Genomic DNA, 26,081 nt, shown 5'->3' on the forward strand with positions numbered 1-26,081 from the left:
ATTAACTTTATTATGCCAGTAACTTATTTTCTTCAATTCAAATTACTACAACCAAAAACAATTTCCAGGCAGACTGATGAATAGTCTGGCATTTGTTAATCCAATACCTACAGTGGTGGACCACTGATGTTACTTTTGTGGCTCTTATACAGATTTACATAATGCTGTGGTCCATATGACTGAAAATGTAATTCCTCCATCTGTGGGTTCATCATACACTACATTACCAAAAGTATGTGGACACCTACTCGTCAAACTCTCATTCCAAAATCATGGGCATTAATATGGAGTTGGTCCACCCTTTCTGCTATAACAGCCTCCACTCTTGGAGAGCTTCCCACTAGATGTTGGAACATTGTTGAGGGGACTTGCTTCTATTCAGCCACAAGGGCAATAGTGAGGTTGGGCACTTATGTTGGGCAATTATGTTCCAATTCATCCCAAAGATTTTCAATGAGGTTGAGGTCAGGGCTCTGTGCAGGCCAGTCAAGATCTTCCACACAGATCTCTACAAACCATTTTTGTATGGACCTCGCTTAGTGCACAGGGGCATTGTCATGCTAAAAGAGGAAAGGGCCTTCCCCAAACTGTTACAACAAAGTTGGAAGCACAGAATTGTCCAGAATATCATTGTATGCGTTAAGATTTCTCTTCACTAGAACTAAGGGGCCTAGACCTAACCATGAAAAACAGCCCCAAACCATTATTCCTCTACACCAAACTTTACAGTTGGCACTATGCATTGGAGCAGGTAGAGTTGTGCTGGCATAGAGTTGTGCGGACAAACCCAGATTTGTCCGTCGGACTGTCAGATGGGGAAGCGTGATTCATCACTCCAGAGTTCAATGGCGGCGAGCTTTACGCCACTTCAGCCGAAGCTTGGCATTGCGCATGGTAATCTTAGGCGTTTCGCTGCTCGGCCATGGAAACCCATTTCATGAAGCTCCAGACGACCAGTTATTGTGCTGACGTTGCTTCCAGAGGCAGTTTAGAACTTGGTAGTGAGTGTTGCTGGCTGAGCCGTTTAGCCACTTAGAACTTGGTTTAGAACTTGGTAGTGGCCTACCACTTTGCTGGCTGAGCCGTTGTTGCTCCAAGACTAATCCATTTCACAATAACAGCACTTACAGTTGACAGGGCAGCTAAGCAGGGCAGAAGTTTGACAAGCTGACTTGTTGGAAAGGTGGCATCGAAATTGGGGTAAAATTGACTTTGAAAGTCACTGAGCTCTTCAGTAAGGCCATTCTAATGCCAACGTTTCTCTATGGAGAATGCATGGCCGTCTGCTCGATTTTACACACCTGTCAACAACGAATGTGGCTGAAATAGCCATTTCGTGGTATCCAATTGTTGTGGATATATATAGCTACTATCTTGTCTCATCTCGACAACTCCCGTACGGGTTCGGGAGAGACGTCCTCTGATACACACCCAACCAAGCCGCACTGCTTCTCAACACAGCGCCATCCAACCCGGAAGCCAGCCGCACCAATATGTCGGAGGAAACACCGTGCAACCCAGGGTCTCTGGTGGCACAGCTGGCTTCCAACAATAAGTTTGGTGAATTTTGGCCCATTCCTCCTGACACAGCTGGTGTAACTGAGTCATGTTTGTAGGCCTCCTTGCTTGCACATGCTTTTTCAGTTCTGCCCACACATTTTCTATATGGTTGAGGTCAGGGCTTTGTGATGGTCACTCCAATACCTTGCCTTTGTTGTTCTTAAGACATTTTGCCACAACTTTAGAAGTATGCTTGGGGTAATTGTCCATTTGGAAGACCCATTTGTGACCAAGCTTTAACTTCCTGACTGATGTCTTGAGATGTTGCTTCAATATATCCACATAATTTTCCATCCTCATGACGCCATATATTTTGTGAAGTGCACCAGTCCCTCCTGCAGCAAATCACCCCCACAACATGATGCTGCCACCCCTGTGCTTCACGGTTGGGATGGTGTTCTTTGGCTTGCAAGCCTCCCCCTTTTCTGCCAAACATAACGATGGTCATTATGGCCAAACAGTCCAATTTTTGTTTCATCAGACCAGAGGACATTTCTCCAACAAGTACGATCTCTGTCCCCATGTGCAGTTGCAAACCATATTCTGTCTTTTTTATGGCGATTTAGGAGCAGTGGCTTCTTCCTTGCTGAGCGGCCTTTCAGGTTATGTCTATATAGCACTTGTTTTACTGTGGATATTGATACTTTTGTACCTGTTTCCTCCAGCATCTTCACAAGGTCCTTTGATGCTGATCTGGGATTGATTTGCACTTTTCACACCAAAGTATGTTCATCTCTAGGAGACAGAACGCATCTCCTTCCTGAGCAGAATGACGGCTGCGTGGTCCTATGGTGTTTATACTTGCGTACTATTGTTTGTACAGATGAATGTGGTACCTTCAGGCGTTTGGAAATTGCTCCCAAGGATGAACCAGACTTGTGGAGGTCTACATTTCTTTTCTGAGGTCTTGGCTGATTTCTTTAGATTTTCCCATGATGTGAAGCAAAGAGGCACTGAGTTTGAAGGTCGGCCTTGAAATACATCCACAGGTGCACCTCCAATTGACTCAAATGATTAGTCTATCAGAAGCTTCTAAAGCCATGACATAATTTTCTGGAAATTTCCAAGCTGTTTAAAGGCACAGTCAACTTAGTGTATGTAAACTTCAGACCCACTGGAATTGTGATACAGTGAATGATAAGTGAAATAATCTGTCTGTAAACAATTGTTGGAAAAATTAATTGTGTCATCATGCATGAAGTAGATGTCCTAACCGACTTGCCAAAACTATAGTTTGTTAACAAGAAATACTTCCGACTTCAACTGTATAGTGTATCTACTAACAATGAGGACAAAAAGTAACTTCACCTCAATAATTGTACATGTTGAAACTGGCAATTGGAGGGCTAGGTACCAGCTGGTTACGAGCCAGTTGACTGTTTTTACATCATGAACATTAATTAGGATACATCACCTTCCAAAAAAAGGCACGAAACATATGACGCACAACATAAAATGGTGTGTTTGCTAACTTCCTATTGAGTTATATTCTGAATTTACCATGGTTAAAAAGGACCAGGTCAACCATCTGCCACCATAAAATGTGGCATACCGGCTCCTGAAGGATCCAACAGTTTAGAATAGCAAGTACAATCTATACAAAGATGCATAGGCATAATTGTCTCTAAGGTAAAACATACAGGGAAAAGAAACACTGAGTGCACAGATTCTGGTAAACGAGGCCGCTCCAAGAGCATATATTCTTTGCATTGACGTCTAAGGAGAAAAACAGCAGATAGCAGCTACGCAAAAGTCATTGCAGTTCAGCACTAGCAAAACATTTGAGACAAATACAATTAAAACACATCGTAGATCGACTTCATAGTTTCTTTGCATTTACAAATTCATCCACTTTCTTTACAATTTCCAGACAAAGCAAGTTAGACAGGCATACTGTGACAACCAGTAAAAGATCCACGTTGACGGTAGCTCAATATAGCAGCTGAAATGCCACTGCTTTAGCTATGTGGCCTATAATTGTTCATTTGAGTGAACATTTTATGTCAAGACTCAGGCTCCTGAGTGGCGCAGCGGTTTAAGGCACTACAGACCCTGGTTCGATCCTGGGCTGTATCACACCTGGCAGTGATTGGGAGTCCCATAGGGCAGCGCACAATTGGCCCAGCGTTGTCCGGGGTATGCCGTCATTGTAAATAATCATTTGTTCTTAACTTACTTGCCTAGTTAAATAAAGGTTAATTAAATAAAGAAAAGACTTAAGGCATCCAGAAGAATAGGTTTTTAAAATGAAAAGCAACCTAAATGGATAGCCTCAGAGCCTGCCTTCACTCCCCATAAGGCAGGGATCCTCATCTAGATTAATCCGCGGGCCGATTATTTCTTGAGCGGATGGTCAGTGGGCCAGAACATAATTACAAATAATTTCTACTTTCTAGTCTGCAAATTGAACGCAAGAAGCTCAGATATGTTTGACTAAAACAAAATCATTTCAAACCCTGCATATACGATCACGTGGCTCTCTCTTTCATCATTTAAAATCACTTGGAGCTGATTTCCTGGTGTTTTGACGGTCTTTTATGTCCAACAACAAACAAACACACACACACACAAAGTAGTCAATTTTATAATAAGGCTGTAATGTAGCAAAATGTGGAAAAAGTCAAGTGGTCTGAATACTTTTTTTTTTCTCTCAGAAAACTTGGGGGGCCAAATAGAACCACCCACGGGCCAAATTGGAGAACCTTGCCAAACGGCTTAAGAGTGAGCTCTGGTCAACCTTATCCGCCCCTTCCCTTTTACATCATACAGAAGAAACGGGGGTGTGCAGGCAAATACATCCTAAGACGCAAAGCAGCAAACTTCAACTGTTAAAACACATATGCACTGCATGTGCGTCAATATTAAGAGGTAAATAATGACAAGAGAATAGTGGACCTGTCTCCCTTTACATGCACGTATGCTTTACTTTCACTCAAGACATCACAGTAATTAGTGTTTTGGAAAACAAAATACAGTACTATGACTCACATGGCATTGTGAACTTCGCCCCTAACTATTCATTAAGAGTTTGACCACTTATCTGACATGCAATAATTGGGGGACCAACTGAATGTTCTCATCATGGATCTCACTCTGTTACACGTGTGATTTGTTACTGTGCAGAATATCAAGACAATTTACACTCCCCGTAGAATGTCAAGGGGACTGAATATTCAATCAACACGCTTCCACGGATTTTACGGGTACCAACTGCGAAGGGGTTGTATTGCATCCAACTATGGTAACAGACACTGCAGAGACAGAAGAAAGTCTTGTCTCAGTAGTTAGGCTGAAGCTGAGCTGTCTTCAGTACTGGAAGGAGATGACAGAGTTGACTTTGTAGACGTGATAGGACCTGTTCCAGAAAACCCTTGAGAAGTAGTTTGTGTAGGGCGAGTAGTTCATCTTTATCTCATGACAGAATCGCCCGTGTTTGGAGAAAGAGTACATCTCGCCTTTGTCATACACCACCTGGTGGAGGAAGGAGGGCAACAGTCAACGAAAGAAAGTGTGCAAGAACGCATGTGCAAGAACGCAATCATGTATAGAGGCTATATTTCTTAGAGCGTTGTTATGTACTGTAACAATTGACTGCTTATCATCAAAGTGTGTGTGTGCCTGGTATAATGTTGCAGGGAGTGGTGTTCATAATACTCACATGGCTGTTGGCGATATCCAGCAGGTCTTTGATCCTGCAGCCCTTGGTATGACTCAACTCGTTGCACAGCGACTCTTCGATAATCACGTAGCTCGTCTTGTGCAAAGACAGAATCTTGTAGACATCTTCCGCAGACCTCATTGCATACACCTGGTATGTCTATTTGACGCAAAACACAAGGTTTCAAATGGGGGGGGATTGACAGAAGGAAAAAACAAATGACTAGGGAAAACAGCTATCCCATGTTTCAGGGGGAGATATGTTTTAACCTGTAGGATTAATAATATTTGTCCTATCTCATAATGTTTTCTCCTGTTTGCGTCTACTCTACTAAGCGCACACCATATGATTCAGGTAGCCCTACTCACATCCTCACTCCTCCTCAGCAGGTCAATGTCTGAGTAGAGAGGCAGACTGGTCACAGTCCAACCTGAGCACAGCTTCACCGAACCCAACAGCTGTGGGCTGCCCGCAAACACTGCTGCCATCGGGGCATGGGTCCTGGAGAGGAAAGAGAGGAACAGAGGCGGGACAGAAAGAAAAAGAGGGAGGGAGGCAGAAATGGGTTGGTGGGTCAGAACCCTCAGTAAGAATGTACTGTGTAACCCTCAAGTCAAATGATCTGTGTGAGAGGCAATGAGGCAGATTACACACTTTATCCAGTTCATCAGCTCGACTGTGTCTGGGTCATAGAATTCCTGCAGCTCTGATAGTTCTGCTATGACACGGGGAAAGTACTGAAAGAAGGGCAGAGGGTTATGCCAATTTAACATGTTACAAATGTCACCTTAATTGTTCCAAAGTTCCAAAGCATATATTGCAAACCTCACCTCTCTCCATAAACTGAATCCAATGATGGTTGGAACTGCTGTGCTCAATATCAAGGCCTGTTTGGGTAAAACAAGCAGCAAAAGATGAATGCTATAATTTTACATTATGAACAGATATGGTGCTTGTAGCCTAAAACAGACTGTGATAGCAAGGTATCACAGTCTGAAAGAAAGCAATACAATTGCTTGGAAAGCTTCCTCTTACAAGCAGAATAAAATTACATTACATTACTCTACTGGTTGTCTCTGCAGTTGGCCCTTTAACCTCTGGAAATTTGAGAATAAATATCTATTATTAACCTGACTTTTCAAGACGCTGGTACTGCACAGAGATTTCCATCACCTGACACATGCACATAACCATGTAAACACCTGCATGCGATCGGCTAGTATGCACACAGCATGTATTTACATTGTGTGAGCGTGCCTCAGGTGATGAACAAACCGTGACAGCCACGCACAGCGGCCCACATGCGTTTTCAAGTCGGTTAAGTAATACTTTCCTGGGAATATTTTGTCTCACATTTCCAACTGCATAAGGACGAAATCAGCTGACAACCAGTAAAGTAAGTTCAAATAAAATGCAGTGGTTAAGAGCGCTGTACTGCAGCGACAGCTGTACCATCAGAGACTCTGGGTTCGCGCCCAGGCTCTGTCGTAACCGGCCGCGACCGGGAGGTCCATGGGGCGACACACAATTGGCCTAGCCTCGTCCGGGTTAGGGAGAGCTTGGTCGGTAGGGATGTCTTTGTCTCATCGCGCACCAGCGACTCTTGTGGCGGGCCGGGCGCAGTGCGCGCTAACCAAGGTTGCCAGGTGCACGGTGTTTCCTCCGACACATTGGTGCGGCTGGCTTCCGGGTTGGATGCGCGCTGTGTTAAGAAGCAGTGCGGCTAGGTTGGGTTGTGTGTCGGAGGACGCATGACTTTCAACCTTCGTCTCTCCCGAGCCCATACGGGAGTTGTAAGTGATGAGACAAGATAGTAGCTACTACAACAATTGGACACCATGAATTGGGGAGAAAAAGGGGTAAAAATTTAAAAAACAATAAAAAAAAACATTCTGACTTGAAAGGGACTGTTTGGTGTTCTGGAATCGATTTGTTAGCTATGAATATGGAGACGGAGGCATGTCCACACTCAAAGCGTAGAGGTTATGGTGATTGGAGACAATTGAATGGAAAATGCCTCTCTCACCAGTACCACAGGGTGGATGGACTTCAGCCTCAGCCACCTGAACAAAGTCACCCATAGCTCTGGAGAACACACGCCAAATGCTGTGAACATGCAGACGTATGGGGTCCACAAATACTTCATCCTGCGGGAGAACACCACATGTGAACAATGACAGCCATTTGTTTTCATGTCTGAAAGGTTATAGCAAGTAAACCTGAATCATTTAGGAACATACCCCTCAAAGACCATAGCCAGAGCCCCGAACAGCATTGTGTGGAAAACGTGGTAGATGACCTCGGGTTGCTCTCCTATTCGTCCATCTTCGAGTCTAAGGTTCGTTTTCATTGGCTCACCACTATCACCATGGAGACACAAAAATGACTGAATGGCCATATGAAGGTTCTTGTATTTCAAATCGACCACATTATGAGAACATAAAAACAACAGCTATGTGTAGTTTCTAACCTGAGCCTCCTGTAGATGGTCTGCAGTGTTGATATGAGACAGATAAGGAGGACCAGTAGGTAAAAAGGCAGGACTGATGCTTGGGTCAGCCGCAGGAAAAAGTCCTGACTGGGGGTCTGGAAGCATTCTTGACACAGGAGCCGGTTAGTCACAAAGTCTCTGAGGAAGAGAAACCATTCAATATCTTCATCAACATTTTAATATTTACTTTTGTTCATTGCTAGTTAACATTATGATTGAACACTTAATATTACTACAATAATATAACACTAGAATTATCTTATCGTTGTCTTATCGCTGAATGCCAAATATTTGGGTCAGTTGTATGTTTGAAAGTGTTACAACTCACGTTGTTGTGTTGAGTCCGAATTTCACTTCAAGAAATTTCAAAATGAAATCACTCTCTCTGACTGGCATTAGTCGCTGGAAATCAAATTAGATGCTTATTACATGAAAATGTTGATTTTCCAACTCAAATCCCATCTACTACAACATGTTGTGTGATTGTTAATCAGACATTGCAATTTCCTTTCCAATACACATCCAGAGGGGGAACACTCCCATAATTCCAACAATGTTACAATATTGATGAAACTGAACCAAAACTCAGGGACTCTCACCTTGGCCACATAGCTGAAGGTGATCCCGGTGGTGAAGCAAAGGTAGAAATGCAGAAAGAGCTTCATCAGTCTGGCCACTAGGGGGCCCATCTTCATGTTTTGCTGAAAACAAGACCACAGACAACATTTGAAAGCGATTGTGGCAACTGCCAAAGAAACCTCTGATTATCTAACATTAGCAGCTTCCATCATCTTATTAAGCCTAATTTACACCTTATGCTTCAATCAAACGTTACCCCCATGTGCGAACGGTAGCGGATGTTCAATATTTCATCATTTTGTGTGCAAGGTGGAAGCTAACTTACAGCTCCAAAGCCTCACTGCCATTTGGTTTCACAGAGTAAGTCAGAAGCTCTCTCTACCTGGAAGTACCTCGCTAGCACTGAGCTGATGAGGAGGCTGAGCAAAGGAGAGCTGAGCAGGGCTGGGTTCTGGAATTGGAGGACGTAGGCCAGGAAGAGAGAGCTCAGGTACACCTTGTGAATGTCAGCCATCTTGTCAATCACACAGAGAGACAGAAAAGAAAGACACTGAGTCTATATTTAATTGACTGAATACTCTGATATTTTATCCTACCAAAATTTCCTTCAGCAAATGTATCATCTATAACAACCATGAAGACGGAAGTCAGCATGTAGGTCTTCAAAATGAGACAATATCCCAATAACTTTGGAGGGCAGTAAGTAAGTACCTTGCGGGACGGCACCAGGTCAAAGGAGTCGAGCAGGAACAGGGCCAGGCCCTGGATGAAGAGCACGTAGTGGCTGTGCTCCCACACCAGGATGAAGGTGAAGGTGGTGGCACTCATCAGGAGGTAACAGAACATCTACAACACAGAGAGGAGAGCAATCGTGGGAAAAACCCACAGGTGGTATGATGAAACACAAACTTAAAATATCCATATTCCCTATATCCCACACATAACGATGAGCTCACATCTTTTAAATCAATTTCATTGAAAGCAATACACAGAATGTCTCACTCTAACCCTCTCCCTCACTCCAATGGCCTAGGTGTTTTTTTGAGGTAACATGCAAAGGTAGCTCACCTCTGAGGCTGAGTTAATGTTATTACTCAGGAATCCTGTTAAGGCTGCAACTTGGCAAGAGAAGTAAGGCAAGGCCCAGTTGTCCCGCAGTGGAATGGCATAGTCCACTTTGGTTGTGTCTGGTCTGGGGAGACAATGAATGAACAATGACAGAATTAAAACAAGTTACGTTGTAATGTCTGAATGCCTAGGGAGACCATGATAATGGCTATGTCCTGATTCATCACACTTAAATACTTTCTCTCATGGATTTAACAACGGTGGAAACTACCCTCCAGCCAACACTCCTATGATTTTAAATCCATGATAGGGAGGGTACAAGTGCACACCTCTGGAAAAAGCAGGACAATGTCCCCATTGCCTGTATCGGAAAGGCCGTGGTCAAAAGTAGTGCACACTATAAAGGGAATAGGGTGCCACTTGGGACACACACATTGGGTCTGATAGTGTGTCCATCTCCCACTCACCGGTTGATAACATACCAGGCCACAGCCAGTATGCCAGCCACGCACGTGCCACTCATCACCCAGCTGGACACAAAGAGGGCAGTGACGTAGACAGCCTGGAGGCCAAACACCACCCCGATGTAGAAGTATACTGGCTCTATTACATCCTGCAAGGTGGAGGAAACCCTACCAGTCAGACACACACAGAGTACATCACTAGCATCTTTATGGCTGATAAGACTGCAGGATGTGGGTAGGCAGCACGTCAACTAACGCAAGTTTCCATGCAGCCAAAAACCACAAGTTCATGTCAGATCTTTTTGATCAAAGGAAAGAGATGATCTCTAGGTGGTGCACTGACCTGGCTTCCTGTGATTCTATAGAGCAGGCTAGTAATAAGCTCTGGGTACAGAGACAGGCGTTCCACTGCATTGATGGTCTGACCAGACACAGTCCTGTTGTCTCTCATCAGCTCGTATATCCCTAAAGCAGAAAATCAACAAATACATAACACAGAGATAATAAGATGACTGAAAACCTTAGATGGAGTAACAGTATGGCAACATATGATAATGTTACAGTATAACCGTGACTGGGTGAGACAGGTTGTCTCAGGTTTGGATATCAAAACCACTGATTTGTATTGGATACTGGTTTGTTTGGGGAAAGATTAGGCTATTACCTCTTTCAAAGGAGGGTGCTGTCAACATGTGTTTGTAGTAGTAATAGTAGAGTCCACTGCCACCTTGAAAGGTGATTTCCCGTTCCAGCTCCTGAAACAGAATAAACACAAAGGCAGGGTAAGCACTGTTCATATTTCTGTTAACACCTGGCCATTATCTAACGATGTATCACATAGAGAGAGAGAGAGAGAGAGAGAGAGAAAAATGGATTGGGGAAGACCAAGCGCTACCCTAGCCTGGTTACTAGTCTGTAGGCTATCATTCCACTCCTTGCTACTCCTTGTCATGCAAGTGTGGCATGACAAGGAGTGGTAAGGAGTGGAATGGTAACACAGACTAGTACCCAGGTTAGCGCTACCCACCTGTCTGCTAGAAAACCAGAACTTCCTCTCGTGGTAGGTGTAGAGATACACTGCATACATCATGCCACATGTAACTGCTGCCAGGCATCCGAAGAACAGCTTCACTAGACTCTGAAGCATAACCGCTGCGGAGTGGGGGTAGAGTATGTTTGAGCATCACGTTACTGTCAGACAAAAGTCACACACTACCCAACGCACGTCTTTTACTGTGTGATTGTGTCAGTCAGTGAGTAACCTTGTCCCCAGGCTATCTGCACATAGCATTGGAGGAATAATCTGGTGAAAGAGATTCATCAGTGAGAGGCTCCATCCCTACCCTTACTGCGAGAAAATAACAAGAGATCCACTCACATCTGCAGGCGCTCCGGTTTCTTTTGACAGGAGAGGGCTTCTGACTGTCTGCCTCCTCCTTTTTATCTTCATCCTTCTCCTCTTCATCTTCCTTCTCTTTCTCCTGAACCCCACAGGTAGCTCCATCTGTGTCCTCTGAACACTTCTCCTTCAGACTAACCTTGTCCACTGGTAAAAGAAACGGAATACATTACAACTTCACCCACATACATGTATTTCCTGGTTGTCACCAAACCATGCAGACCTACAGTTGACACATATTGAGTGTGGTTGGTTACTTGTAAAATTCTCTGAGCAAGGTTCAGATTCACATTGCTGGTGTTCCTCCTCTTCTCCCTCCTTTACCACTGTTTTCCGGCATCTCAACTCTGCCATATCCTGTTAAACCACAAGAGGCATATTCACATTATGGGTCAGACACCCTGGCCTAACATAATCGACACAGCTAACGTAACTGCAGCTAGTTCCTAACTAGCTACCATTCTAGCACCTAACGTTACTTCTGGCATGCTAGGTAACGTTAATTAACAATGTTAAGGTTAGCTAGTCAGCTAGCTAGCTAACCAAAATTAGCATACCGACAAAGTCTTAGCAAATTATGACATATGTGTACAAACAGGTAGCTCTCTAGCTGGCTAAGCTAACGTATACCTAGCGTACCTACCAGAGATTCACAGCAATTCCATGACATTAACAGAGCTACTACTACTAGCCTGCTAATACTTAGCTAGCAACGAGTTTGTCTTCGAATTTGATTCCACGAATGACTAACGAGCTAGCTAGCTGCTCCGAGTCCTCAAGCGATTTCTTTACCCAACCATTTCTTCCCTACTGTCATCAACCCTTCTCCTACACACTAGATGGCAGTGTGGAAACTAACTACATGTTTCTGTTAGAACTCCCGGGGAAGAAGTCTTCAGCATAGCTCGGTCTAAACCAGGACAACAAACACCAGGAGATGAACCTAGAATTGTTCGGGACTCCGGGATCAATGTGCAGGGGAGCTAGAGGTCTATGGAGGCACAGAGGAGGCTGAAGATGACGTTTGAGGAAGAACAACATCGTTTCATTTAAGTTGTCAATGCTAAAGTGTTAAGAGATGGAGCTTGTTGTTGCGTAAGGACATTGTGCAGAGGGAAACATCCCACAGAGTGAAACAAATAGGGAAGTGGTGTCGAACAGCTGGACTGATCAAGCAGGGAAGCAGTGGATTAAATGGGTGATAACAGGAGTGGGTGCCTGTGAGTGTTTAGCACTAAAGAGGTAAGCGACAACATTCTAGTGAATATTCAAAGATTGCAAGCAACAAGGGGTGGAATTAGGGTTAGATAGCCTGTCTATTCTGTTACACTTCAAGGACAGGGTACTGCCAAATAAAGTAACCATAGGATATATGAGTTATTATGTGAGGTGTTTATGTACCCATATGGTGGGTGCCAGGCAATGTTGCAGTGTAGGTGCAACAAGTGAGAGTGGTGAGAAGGGTGTCATATGCTGAGGCAATGAGGGTGGATCCAGGTCTAGGGAGATACAGGTTGAAGGGAGAGATGGGTAGGAGCATCTAGGCCGGGGATTACGTGGCTGGTGGGCGGAAATATTGTGTACATAGAAAAGAGAAAGCTGATGATGTTCATAGCAGGAGCTATCAATCACTGCTAAAGTAGAGCTAATAGTGAATAGTGGCTTATTTCCCTCATTAAAATGGAAATCAATTTATCATATTTTTGACATGTGTTTTGTACATAACTGTAACACTATCATATGTTGCCATGTGTTTTGTTGTTACTCTCACTAATCAAATAAACCTACCATTAAAATTACAGACAGATCATTTCTTTGTCAGTGGGCAAATGTACAAAATCAGCAGGGGATCAAATACTCTCTTCCCTCACTGGACATGTAGGGGGGGGGGGGGGGTGGCTGTTGGACCTAGACTTGGCCTTCCTCTGACACCGTCTGGTCCTGGATAGCAGGAAGTTTGGCCTCGGTGATGTACTGGGCCATACGCATGACCCTCTGTAGTGCCTTGCTGTCGGAGGCCAAGCAGTTGCCATACCAGGCAGTGATGCAACCCATCAGGATGCTCTCCATGGTGCAGCTGTAAAACATTTTGAAGATCTGAGGACCCATGCCAAATCTTTTTAGTCTCTTGTGGGGGAATAGGTTTTGTCGTGCCTTCTTCACGACTGTCTTGGTGTGCTTGGACCATGTTGGTTTGTTGGTGATGTGGACACTAAGGAACTTGAAGCTCTCAACCTGCTCCACTGCAGCACCGTCGATGAGAATGGGGACGTGCTCAGTCCCTTTTCCTGTAGTCCACAATCATCTCCTTTGTCTTGATCACGTTGAGGGACAGGTTGTTGTCCTTTCACCACACGATCAGGTCTCTGACCTCCCTATAGTCTCAACGTTGTCGATGATCATGTCTACCACTGTTGCGTCATCGGCAAACTTAACGATGGTGTTGGAGTCGTGCCTGGCCTTGCAGTCATGAGTGGACAGGGAGTACAGGAGGGGACGGAACATGCACCCCTGAGGGGCCCCCGTGTTAAGGATCATTGTGACGGATGTGTTGTTACCTACCCTTACCACCTGGGGGCGACTCGTCGGGAAGTCCAGGATCCAGTTCCAGAGGGATGTGTTTAGTCCTAAACTTAAGGTGTTGAACGCTGAACTGTAGTCAGTGAATAGCATTCTCACACAGGTGTTCCTTTTGTCCAGGTGTGAAAGGGCAATTTTTTAAAAACTTTATTAAACTAGGCAAGTCAGTTAAGAACAAATTCTTATTTTCAATGACGGCCTAGGAACAGTGGGTTAACTGCCTGTTCAGGGGCAGAACGACAGATTTGTACCTTGTCAGCTCAGGGATTTGAACTTGCAACCTTTCGGTTACTAGTCCAACTCTCTAACCACTAGGTAAAAAAGTATTTAGTCAGCCACCAATTGTGAATGTTCTCCCACTTAAAAATATGAGAGAGGCCTGTATGTGATTTTCATCATATGTACACTTCAACTATGACAGACAAAATTAGAAAAAAAAATCCAGAAAATCACATTGTAGGATTTTTTAATGAATTTATTTGCCAATTATGGTGGAAAATAAGTATTTGGTCATCTACAAACAAGCAAGATTTATTTGGTGGCTGACTAAATACTTTTTTGCCCCACTGTAGTTATTCTCAGATTTGCTAAATGGAGGGCGAGGGAGAGCTTTGTACGTGTCTCTGTGTGTTTCCGTCTAGTTGCACATTTAACATGTAGATAGAAATTAGGAAAAAATGATTTAAGTGTCCCTGCATTAAAGTCACCGGCCACTTGGCGCTCTACCTCTGGATGAGCGTTTTCCTGTTTGCTTATGGCGGAATACAGCTCATTGAGTGTGGTTTTAGTGCCAGCCTCTGTCTGTGGTGGTATGTAGACAGCTACGAAAAATACAGATGAATACTCTAGGTATATAGTGTGGTCTACAGCTTATCATGAGATACTCTACCTCAGGTGAGCAAAACCTTGAGACTTCATTAAATATCGCGCACCTACTGTTGTTTACATAAATACATAGGCCCCCGATCCATGTCTTTACCAGAGGCTGCTGTTCTGTCCTGTTGATAGAGTATATAACCCGGCAGCTGTTTGTTATTAATGTCGTCGTTCAGCCACGACTCGGTGAAACATAAGATATTAGCATTTTTAATGTCCCGTTGGTAGGATATACGTGCTTTCATTTAGTCCCATTTATTTTGATCCTCGCAAGTCATCTTGATCTCTTTCCGTGAAGCCTGCGTTTCCTTATCCAGCGAATCACTGGGTTCTGGGCCTGGTCAGGTGTCTGTAGTATATCCCTCGCGTCCGACTCATTGAGGAAGACCTCCTTGTCCAGTTTGAGGTGAGTAATCCCAGTTCTGGTGTCCAGAAGCTCTTTTCGGTCATTAGAGACGGTAGCAGCAACATTATGTACAAAACAAGTTACGAACAATGCAAAAAGACAAACTAAATTGTTTAAGAGACGATAAAACGTGAGCCCTAACCTTCAGCACCATCTTTTCATCACCCCTTTTGAATTTCTTTGCCCATGGGAGAAATATATTTCGCCCACCCAGGCCTTTGTCCACACAACTTCATCTAAAATTGTTGAATAAGTTTCCTTTAAATGATAGTTATTATATTCCTTTTCTTTTAGCCAGGTAAATACTGATTGTCTTTTCTTATTGTCTGCTAAACCATTACAATTATAGCTGGCTATACTTATTTCACCATTTACCATAATGAGATACAAGTTTCAAATCTATCATAATATATGTTTGTAAACTCACCATTAAAAATTAACATAGGGATTGAGTGTCCATGACAATTGCATCGCTATAAAGTAAACCTCCAAATTGTTCCCCACTATTCCACCCGCTAAAACCCCTTCCCATCCCAAATTGAGTTGTCATCCAAGTGACCGGCAGACCACCCCCGTACCCCCGGATCCCAGCACCCCAGAGAGACCGGGACCCATCCTTTGAAAAGAGCACACAGTGTCACCCACAGAACAGAAGCAGATCAACCGCCAAGGCAGCCGATCAAAAGCAGGTTCTTTGAAAATGAATGGCATTCTACATACAGGTAAGAGCTACAACAACACACACTACATGTTTGAAATGTGATTTATTGGTGTAGCTTATTCCTATGCACAAATAGCACAGCCTGCAGTTGAAACACTTCACCTACACAGTACAGCCGGAATGGAACAGCTCACAACCAGGGGGCGGCAGGTAGCCTAGTGGTTAGAGCGTTGGGCCAGTAACCCAAAGGTTGCTGGATATAATCCCTGAGCTGATAAGGTAAATATCTGTCATTCTGCCCCTGAACAAGGCACTGTTCCTAGGCCATCATTGTAAATAAGAATTTGTTCTTAACTGACTTGTCTAGTTAAACAAAAAAAGAAACATCTGGAGCAAGTAGATTCTCTTGAGTTGTCGATCCCATCTGCATTTATTGTAGTGTCCCCTGCTGGTGAAGGTTTACGGTTTTCTGTTTGTGCATAATAGTGTACTTTTAGTTACGACAAGGCTGTGGTCTAAAAGATACATTATAAGAAAAAATATATGAAGACCGAAAAATCTAGCAAAGTACATAGACCTACTTAGGCCTGATGACAAAATAGGGTACACAAAGTACATTTTGACTGATGCCAATGATATTTTCAACTATGCTCAGTCTCAACGTAGAGCATGGCACTTGCAACACCAGGGTTGTGGGTTTGATTCCCATGGGGGACCAATACGAATGAAAATGTATGCACTTAAGTCACTTTGTCTCTGTTTTCCCCCACCGGTTTTGTGGGAAGTTAACTTTGTCTTTGTTCAGGGCACATAGCCCAAAGCTTCACGGTGTGGTTTTGTTCTTCGTTTTGTCGGCGTCGTTTTGAATAAAATAAAAAATGTACGCTTACCATGCTGCACCTTGGTCCAGTCCTTCAGTCAGCCGTGACAGAACTTTCCACCACCAACGGACCAAGCAGCATGGTAAGGTGGACTCCTGGACATGGGAGGACGTTCTGGACGGCAAGGGAGTCTACACATGAGAGGAGATCCTGGCGGGAAGGGATCGCCTTTCATGGGAACAGGTGGAGGTAGCTAGGAGAGCAGAGGCAGCCGGAGAAAGGAACCAGCGGTATGTGGGAACACGGCTGGCAAGGAAGCCTGAGAGGCAGCCCCAAAACATTTTTTTGGGGGGGCACACGGGGAGTGTGGCAGAGTCAGGAAGCAGACCTAAGCCAACTCCCCGTGCTTACCGTGGCGAGCATGGGACTGGTCAGGCCCCGTGCTATGGGGTGATGCGCACAGTACCGAGGCGGAGTATTCACTGCCGGTAGGCTCGGTGCCAGCGTCCCGCATTTGCCGGGGGGAGGCTGGCATCCAGCCAGAACTGGTGGGGCCAGCTCTGCGCTCGAGACCACCAGTGCGCCTTCACGGCCCAGTGTATCCAGTGCTTCGGCCAAGGAAGAAGCCTCCTGGATGTCTCCCCAGCCCGGTGAGTCCTGTCCGGAGCTGCCAAGGTCTCCCTCCTGTCCGGAGCTGCCAGGGTCTCCCTCCTGTCCGGAGCAGCCAGGGTCTCCCTCCTGTCCAGGGGCCAGTACGAGCGTCTAGTGTGGCGGCGCGGGTCTAGAGGCGCCACCCTAAGTGGGCCACCGTGGTGAAATGCCCACCCAGACCCTCCCCTGGGGGGGGTACTGTCACTCCCTGACCGTAGAGAGTGATTTATGTCTCGATTTTGGTTTGGTCAGGGTGTGATTTGGGTGGGCAATCTATGTTCTATGATTTTCTACTTCTATGTGTTTGGCCGGGTGGGGTTCTCAATCAGAGGCAACTGTCTATCGTTGTCTCTGATTGAGAACCATACTTAGGTACTCTTTTCCCCCACCTGTTTTGTGGGAAGGTAACTTTGTCTTTGTTCAGGGCACATAGCCCAAAGCTTCACGGTGTGGCTTTGTTCTTCGTTTTTGTCGGCGTCGTTTTGAATAAAATAACAAATTTACGCTTACCATGCTGCACCTTGGTCCAGTCCTTCAGCCAGCCATGACAGTAATAATGACAATTACAACAATCCTGAATTAACTTTTATTTTAACTTAATATAATACATAAATGAAAATACATTTAGGGTCAAATAAATAATGAAACATGTTCAATTTGGTTTAAAGTGTTGGAGAAGAAAGTAAAAGTGCAATATGTGCCATGTAAAAAAGCTAACGTTTAAGTTCCATGCTCAGAACATGAGAACATATGAAAGCTGGTGGTTCCTTTTAACATGAGTCTTCAATATTCCCAGGTAAGAAGTTTTAGGTTTTAGTTATTATAGGAATTTTAGGACTATTTCTCTCTGTACCATTTGTATTTCATATACCTTTGACTATTGGATGTTCTTATAGGCACTATAGTATTGCCAACCTAATCTTAGGAGTTGATAGGCTTGAAGTCATAAACAGCGCTGTGCTTCAAGCATTGCGAAGAGCTGCTGGCAAATGCAGGAAAGTACTGTTTGAATGAATGCTTATGAGCCTGCTGCTGCCTACCACCGCTCAGTCAGGCTGTTCTATCAAATATCAAGTCATAGACTTAATTATAATAATATAAACACACAGAAATCCGGAAACTATCATTTCGAAAACAAAACGTTTATTCTTTCAGTGAAATATGGAACCGTTCCATATTTTATCGACCGGGTGGCATCCATAAGTCTAAATATTGCTGTTACATTTTACAATCCTTCAATGTTATGTCATAATTCTGTAAAATTCTGGCAAATTCATTACGGTCTTTGTTAGGAAAACATGGTCTTCACACAGTTTGCAATGAGCCAGGCGGCCCAAACTGCTGTATATACCTTGACTCTGCTTGCACAGGACGCAAGAGAAGTGACACAATTTCCCAAGTTAATGTTGCCTGCTAACATGAATTTATTTGAACTAAATATGCAGGTTTAAAAAAAATATACTTGTGTGCAACGACAGTGCTTTTTTTGCGAATGCGCTTGTTAAATCATCACCCGTTTGGCGAAGTAGGCTGTGATTCGATGATAAATTAACAGGCACCTCGTTGATTATTTGCAACACAAGACAAGGTAGTTAACCTAGTAATATCATCAACCATGTGTAGTTAACTAGTGACTATGTTAAGATTGATTGTTTTTTATAAGATAAGTTTAATGCTGGCTAGCAACCTACCTTGGCTCCTTGCTGCACTCGCGTAACAGGTGGTCAGCCTGCCACGCAGTCTCCTCCTGGAGTGCAATGTAATTGGCCATATTCGACGTCCAAAAATGCAGATTACCGATTGTTATGAAAACTTGAAATCAGCCCTAAATCAGTACATTGGTCGACCTCTAGACATTCTTACATTTCTTTTAGACTAGGATTTGGTTTTCAACAGCTGAGATTTGTGTAAACCTTGTTTCTCGGACATTTGCAATGTCGATCTCCAGCTGTCCCATAGTAATGAACGAGTCGGGACGAGACAGACAGGCAGGCAGCGTTTCTCAGCCAGTCAAATCATGAATCAGCTGGCATCATTTTTATGGAAATACACATAGAAATGTCATTTGAAAAAAGATACAACGAAACGAATTACAGCTACTGTAGTTTGCAGTCTTCTCAGCTTCAATTTGAAGTGATTGTGCTAGCTGAACAAGTGTCCTGATGAGTGAGCAAATGTTCTATGCCAGGCAAAATTGCGCCTCATTAGCTCATTGTTATGGATGTATCCAAATAAATGTCACTAGAAAACAGGTTACAGTTTTTGACAATTGCTTACACATGATTTCTGAAACTATGGCTCCCTTTCTCTAGACTCTACACACAAAACCCCAAAACACACACACAACATGCAAAACGTCACACATCTCTTGCAAAACCAAATACTTAATTCAAAACTATTTGAACTCTTCTCAAAATGGTGAAGAGGCAACTCGGGGATGCTAGTCTTCTAGGCAGAGTTCCTCTGTCCAGTGTCTGTGTTCTTTTGCCCATCTTCATCTTTTATTTTTATTGGCCAGTCTGAGATATACAGTCAGCCACCAATTGTGCAAGTTCTCCCACTTAAAAAGATGAGAGAGGCCTGTAATTTTAATCGTAGGTACACTTCAAATATGACAGACAAAATGAGGAAAATCACATTGTAGGATTTTTAATGAATTTATTTGCAAATTATGGTGGAAAATAACTATTTGGTCACCTACAAACAAGCAAGATTTCTGGCTCTCACAGACCTGTAACTTCTTCTTTAAGAGGCTTCTCAGTCCTCCACTCGCTACCTGTATCAATTGCACCTGTTTGAACTTGTTATCAGTATAAAAGACACCTGTCCACAACTTCAAACAGTCACACTCCAAACTCCACTATGGCCAAGACCAAAGAGCTGTCAAAGGACACCAGAAACAAAATTGTAGACCTGCACCAGGCTGGGAAGACTGAATCTGCAATAGGTAAGCAGCTTGGTTTGAAGAAATCAACTGTGGGAGCAATTATTAGGAAATGGAATAAATACAAGACCACTGATAATTTCCCTCGATCTGGGGCTCCACGCAATATCTCACCCTGTGGGGTCAAAATGATCACAAGAACGGTGGGCAAAAAGAATGGACAAAGAATGCTGAGTTGCAACCAAAGAACACCATACCTACTGTGAAGCATGGGGGTGGAAACATCATGCTTTGGGGCTGTTTTTCTGCAAAGGGACCAGGACGACTGATCCGTGTAACGGAAAGAATGAATGGGGCCATGTATCGTGAGATTTTGAGTGAAAACCTCCTTCCATCAGCAAGGGCATTGAAGATGAAACGTCGATGGGTCTTTCAGCATGACAATGATCCCAAACACACCGCCCGGGCAACGAAGGAGTGGCTTCGTAAGAAGCATTTCAAGGTCCTGGAGTGGCCTTGCCAGTCTCAAGATCTCAACCCCATAGAAAATCTTTGGAGGGAGTTGAAAGTCCGTGTTGCCCAGCAACAGACCCAAAACATCACTGCTCTAGAGGAGATCTGCATGGAGGAATGGGCCAAAATACCAGCAACAGTGTGTGAAAACCTTGTGAAGACTTACAGAAAACGTTTGACCTCTGTCATTGCCCACAAAGGGTATATAACAAAGTATTGAGATAAACTTTTGTTATTGACCAAATACTTATTTTCCACCATAATTTGAAAATAAATTCATAAAAAATCCTACAATGTGATTTTCTGGAATTTTTTTCTTCTCATTTTTTCTGTCATAGTTGAAGTCTCTGCTATGATGAAAATTACAGGCCTCTCTCATTTTTTAAGTGGGAGAAATTGCCAGTTGAGGGCTTGTGAGGTGTCTGTTTCTCAACTTAAACACTAATGTACTTGTCCTCTTGCTCAGTTGTGCACTGGGGCCTCCCACTCCTCTTTCTATTCTGGTAAGAGCCAGTTTGCGCTGTTCTGTGAACGGAGTAGTACACAGCGTTGTACGAGATCTTCAGTTTCTTGGCAATTTCTCACATGGAATAGCCTTCATTTCTTAGAACAAGAAGAGACTGACGAGTTTCTGAAGAAAGGTCTTTGTTTGTGGCCATTTTGAGCCTGTAATCGAACCCACAAATGCTGATGCTCCAGATACTCAACTAGTCTAAAGAAGCCCAGTTTTATTGCTTCTTTAATATGGACAACAGTTTTCAGCTGTGATAAAATAATTGCAAAAGGTTTTTTTCTAATGATCAATTAGCCTTTTAAAATTATAAACTTGGCACGTTGTGTTCCCTGATCCATTGGAACACAGGAGTGATGGTTGCTGATAATGGGCCTCTGTACGCCTATGGAGATATTCCATTCAAAATCTGCCGTTTCCAGCTACAATAGTCATTTACAACATTAACAATGTCTACACTGTATTGCTGATCAATTTGATGTTATTTTAATGGACAATTCTTTTTTATTTTCTTTCAAAAACAAGGGCATTTTTAAGTGACCCCAAACTTTTGATCGGTAGTATATATGCATATTCAGTATACAGTTGAAGTCAGAAGTTTACATACACTTAGGTTGGAGTCATTAAAACTCGTTTTTCAACCACTCCAAAATTTGTCTTGTTAACAAACTATAGTTTTTTGCAAGTCAGTTAGGACATCTACTTTGTGCACGACACAAGTAATTTTTCCAACAATTATTTGCAGACAGATTATTTCACTTAAAATTCACTGTATCACAATTTCAGTGGTTCAGAAGTTTACATACACGAAGTTGACTGTGTCTTCAAACAGCTTGGAAAATTCCAGAAAATGATGTCATGACTTGAGAAGCTTCTGATTGACAACAGGCTAATTCACACCATTTGCGCCAATTGGAGGTGTACCTGTGGATGTATTTCAAGGCCTACCTTTCAAACTCAGTGCCTCTGAAAATCAAAAGAAATCAGCCAAAACATTGTAGACCTCCACAACTCTGGTTCATCCTTGGGAGCAATTTCCAAACGCCTGAAGGTACCACGTTCATCTGTACAAACAATAGTACTCAAGTATAAACACCAAGGGACCACTCAGCTGCCATACCGCTCAGGAATGAGATGCGTTCTGTCTCCGAGAGATGAATGTACTTTGGTGCGAAAAGTTCAAATCAATCCCAGAACAACAGCAAAGGACCTTGGGAAGATGCTGGAGGAAACAAAAAGTATCTGGAGGTATCCACAGTAAAACGAGTCCTAAATTGACATAACCTGAAAGGCCGCTCAACAAGGAAGAAGCCACTGCTCCAAAACTACCATAAAAAAGGCAGACTACGGGTTGCAAGTGCACATGGGGACAAAGATCGTACTTGTTGGAGAAATGTCCTCTGGTCTGATGAAACAAAAATAGAACTGTTTGGCCATAATGACCATCGTTATGTTTGGATGAAAAAGTGGAAGGCTGGCAAGCCGAAGAACACCATCCCAACCGTGAAGCATGGGGGTGGCAGCATCATGTTTTGGGGGTGCTTTGCTGCAGGAGAGACTGGTGCACTTCACAAAACAGAGGGCGTCATGAGGTAGGAAAAGTATGTGGATATATTGAAGAAACATCTCAAGACATCAGTCAGGACGTTAAAGCTTGGTCGCAAATGGGTCTTCCAAATGGACAATGACCCCAAGCATACTTCTAAAGTTGTAGCAAAATGGCTTAAGGACAACAAAGTCAAGGTATCAAGCCCTGACCTCAATCCCATAGAAAATTTGTGGGCAGAGCTGAAAAAGCGTGTGCGAGCAAGGAGGCCTACAAACCTGACTCAGTTACACCAGCTCTGTCAGGAGGTGGTGTACTCACCCCCTCTACTGGTTTTCGACCGACAACTCCCACACTCACCCCCTCTACTGGTTTTCGACCGACAACTCCCACACTCACCCCCTCTACTGGTTTTCGACCGACAACTCCCACACTCATCCCCTCTACTGGTTTTTGACTGACAACTCCCACACTTATCCACTCGCCAGCTCCAGGTTAAGATCGGTGATTTGGGCAGTGCCGAACTGTCCCTGGGAGGTTCCCTTTCCCTCCTCCGCAAAGGAAAACTCTGAAAACTCTTCATCTCGGTCGGTGCTGGGGAGAGCCAAGGGGGGGGGGGATCAGCTGTGGCCTGCACAGAGCCTGAGGAGGAGGGCGGGAAAGCGGCGGCACAGGCTGGTATGATGCTTCTATGTCGGGGAACCATTTTCCTTTTCCATGAAGCTGTTCTCCTAGAGGCTGTGACCCCCCCCCCCCCTGCTCCAGAATCTCTGGAAAACCAGGCAGTCCGGCCCACTAGGACACTGGCAATTTGTCTACTACCCCAGCTACAATCACAAAGCTTACTTGAGGAGTTTGCACTTCCACACGTCAGATACGGTAACTTTTTGTATCTCCATGTATACAAGCCACTGTTATGGGTGGCCCTAAGGGGTCGGCGGCAAATTGAGGCTTGATGAGTCACCAAACTACCTGTGTCCAACGAGGAAGCCACATCCTGACTGCCTATTTTGACTGGGATCTGATTGGCTGCAGTTGCTTCCTGGACCCAGCAGTTTGTGATGTAGCCGCACGTTCTGGTGGTCTTCTCTGCGGGACTGGCCATTTGCATGGACTCATTGTTTCAAAGGGCAGCTTCAGGCCGGGTGTCCCTCCTGGTCCCCACTTCTGGGGTGATCTGGGTAATAGGAAGCCATCTTGAAGTGGGGTTCAAATAGGTGTCTCCCTTTCTACCATGCGTTGGTTCGGCCTTGACTTCAGGCCTACTGGGCTCTGGCATACTGCTTCGCAACATCTCTACAGTAACCTGGTAATTTTCTAATATAGCGACCAGGGTGTCAACTGACGGAGGGTTGCACTGAGCAGCGTGGCTCTTTGCATCGGTGGTGAGGCCCCGGATACATTTGTCCATTACTCGTCGATCTATTGCTAATAGCCGTCCCCCGTAGTAAGCCAACTTCTACTTAGTCTAACCAGCTCGGCTATTTTTGACATTTTTACCTTTATTTAACTAGGCAAGTCAGTTAAGAACAAATTCTTATTTTCAATGACGGCCTAGGAACAGTGGGTTAACGGCCTTGTTCAGGGGCAGAACGACAGATTTTTACCTTGTCAGCTCGGGGATTTGATCTTGCAACCTTTCGGTTACTAGTCCAATGGTCGAACCACTAGGCTACCTGTCACCACATTAGAGGTCCTACCGGGGGTGACCATCATAGGCCCAGCAGTGGAACCATTGGGCCCGGGTTGGTATGTTGTGCCCATAATTGGCCAGATGACAGTTTTCAGAACAACATAGTTGTCGACGTCCGCCAGTGCCAAGTCCCTACAGGCCCCTTTGACTTCTCCAGTCAGAAAGGGGGCCACCTTGGCTGGTTCCGTCATTTGGTCCAGCCGGAGCATGGCTTGGGTAAGCTTTGGGACTGCCTCCTGGAGGACAAGGAAGATGCTGTTACAGCATCTTCCATGATGAGCACTGGCTTCTTATTTTATTGTGAGTTTAGAGCATGGGAGGGTTCTGCCAGCATTCTCCACCAAGTGTGGCAACCCAGGGGAGTCAGAGGTGAAACTCACAATAAAATAAGACAGCGGGAGACAGTTTTACGGTGCTCAAACAAAAGTAGTTCTTTAATAAAGGTTGGGGAGAACGGGAAGGGGAGAAATACAACTGAAAGGCTTCTCAGATAACGAGTTGGTCGCTCTGTGTCTGGCGTTGCGGCTCCACGGACTGCCTATGTTAATGCACAAACAAAGGAGAGAGACAGAGATGAGTCTTGGGTTTTAATGTTTTCTCTAAACATGCGCTGGGTGGCGTGCTGCCCGGGAATGAGTCCTTTTCCTTTGGGGGCAAAGAAAAGGAAGAGAGAGAGACAGGTGAGTCAAACATTGCCTGGTATCTTCTTTGATATCTAATCGCTGTGCTTATCATACTCACTCTGGTTCTTCTGAGGTTTAGGCGTACCCTCTGCCTGTCTGCCCGAGTGACTGCACCACTACCTATACCCGTTGGGTTATCTAGGAACAGGTAGGACCAATTCCAGGTCCAATTGGTTGCAGCACCTGGACTGGGTAGTATTGGTGTTGAATCACCAGCCCCTGTTGGTGCCTGTAGAGCTGTCCATGGTGTTGAATCACCAGCCACTGTTGGTGCCTGTAGAGCTGTCCATGGTGTTGAATCACCAGCCCCGGTTGGTGCCTGTAGAGCTGTCCATGGTGTTGAATCACCAGCCCCTGTTGGTGCCTGTAGAGCTGTCCATGGTGTGAACTCACCTTGGCATCTCTTTCTCCGTAGAGCTGTCCATGGTGTTAACTCACCTTGGCCTCTCTATCCCTGTAGAGCTGACCATGGTCCTGCTCCTTCCTTTGTAGCTCCGTGCTGGCCCCCGGGTTACCACAACATGCAAACGCACACAGGCACTAGCACACGCACTCTACACACACATACATTGTAATATTGTTGTATGTTGGTATTAAACATTTTGTATTGTAGATATGTAGAGGTGTAATAATGTTATATGATGTACTGTTTTATATTTTGTTTATATATAATGTAAGTGCCTTATTGTGTTTGGACCCCAGGAAGAGTCATCAGCTAACGTTAATGGGGATCCCTAACAAATACAAATCATGTGGTTATTCTGTAAGGGTAGAATAAAACCATTTTTATTACCATTATTGTTCTTTATTTATTTATTCAGGCAGGGAAAACCCATTGAGACCATGTCGTCACTCCCAAGGATGCCCTGATCACAACAATACAACAACCAATAAATACAATGTAAAACAAAAATGTATTATGTTAAATGATGGAGAATGAACAGCCTGGTGTCTCCAGGATGACAAGATGGACATGTGCTTCCTTAGCAGCCTGTGCTGCCACAGCTTTTCTTTGACATAGACCTAGTCGACTAGTC

The 26,081-nt window shown here is 44.3% G+C and overlaps 1 protein-coding gene and 1 long non-coding RNA gene across 2 annotated transcripts; one reads left to right on the forward strand and one right to left on the reverse strand.

Moving 5' to 3' along the window:
* Positions 1-4,136: 4,136 nt before the first annotated feature.
* On the reverse strand, positions 4,137-12,071 carry LOC135552372 (probable C-mannosyltransferase DPY19L4). Its single transcript, XM_064983946.1, has 20 exons — positions 11,863-12,071; positions 11,477-11,576; positions 11,199-11,366; positions 10,848-10,972; positions 10,485-10,575; positions 10,164-10,285; positions 9,824-9,969; positions 9,357-9,480; positions 9,000-9,134; positions 8,671-8,802; positions 8,309-8,410; positions 8,038-8,111; positions 7,689-7,847; positions 7,459-7,578; positions 7,245-7,365; positions 6,049-6,105; positions 5,873-5,955; positions 5,587-5,719; positions 5,219-5,377; positions 4,137-5,031 (listed from the first exon to the last, which is right to left on the reverse strand). Exons 1-20 carry the CDS (start codon positions 11,887-11,889, stop codon positions 4,867-4,869), a joined length of 2,343 nt encoding a protein of 780 aa, XP_064840018.1. The 5' UTR covers positions 11,890-12,071; the 3' UTR covers positions 4,137-4,866.
* On the forward strand, positions 11,621-13,018 carry LOC135552373 (uncharacterized). The gene is made up of 2 exons (XR_010457423.1): positions 11,621-11,712; positions 12,095-13,018. It is a non-coding gene; the product is annotated as an uncharacterized LOC135552373 (long non-coding RNA).
* The last annotated feature ends 13,063 nt before the right edge of the window (positions 13,019-26,081 follow it).

Source organism: Oncorhynchus masou, chromosome 13, assembly GCF_036934945.1.
Source record: "Oncorhynchus masou masou isolate Uvic2021 chromosome 13, UVic_Omas_1.1, whole genome shotgun sequence".
In the NCBI taxonomy this organism is placed as follows: Eukaryota; Metazoa; Chordata; class Actinopteri; order Salmoniformes; family Salmonidae; genus Oncorhynchus; species Oncorhynchus masou.

What these genes read in the sequence shown, in the direction of transcription:
- LOC135552372 (XM_064983946.1), bottom strand. Translation starts at nt 11,889, where the DNA reads ATGTCATGGAATTGCTGTGAATCTCTG. An exon ending in TGCTAGCGAGGTACTTCCAG is followed by an intron (nt 8,411 to 8,670) that starts GTAGAGAGAGCT and finishes TCTTGTTTTCAG; the next exon opens with CAAAACATGAAGATGGGCCC. An exon ending in ACCATCTACAGGAGGCTCAG is followed by an intron (nt 7,579 to 7,688) that starts GTTAGAAACTAC and finishes CCATGGTGATAG; the next exon opens with TGGTGAGCCAATGAAAACGA.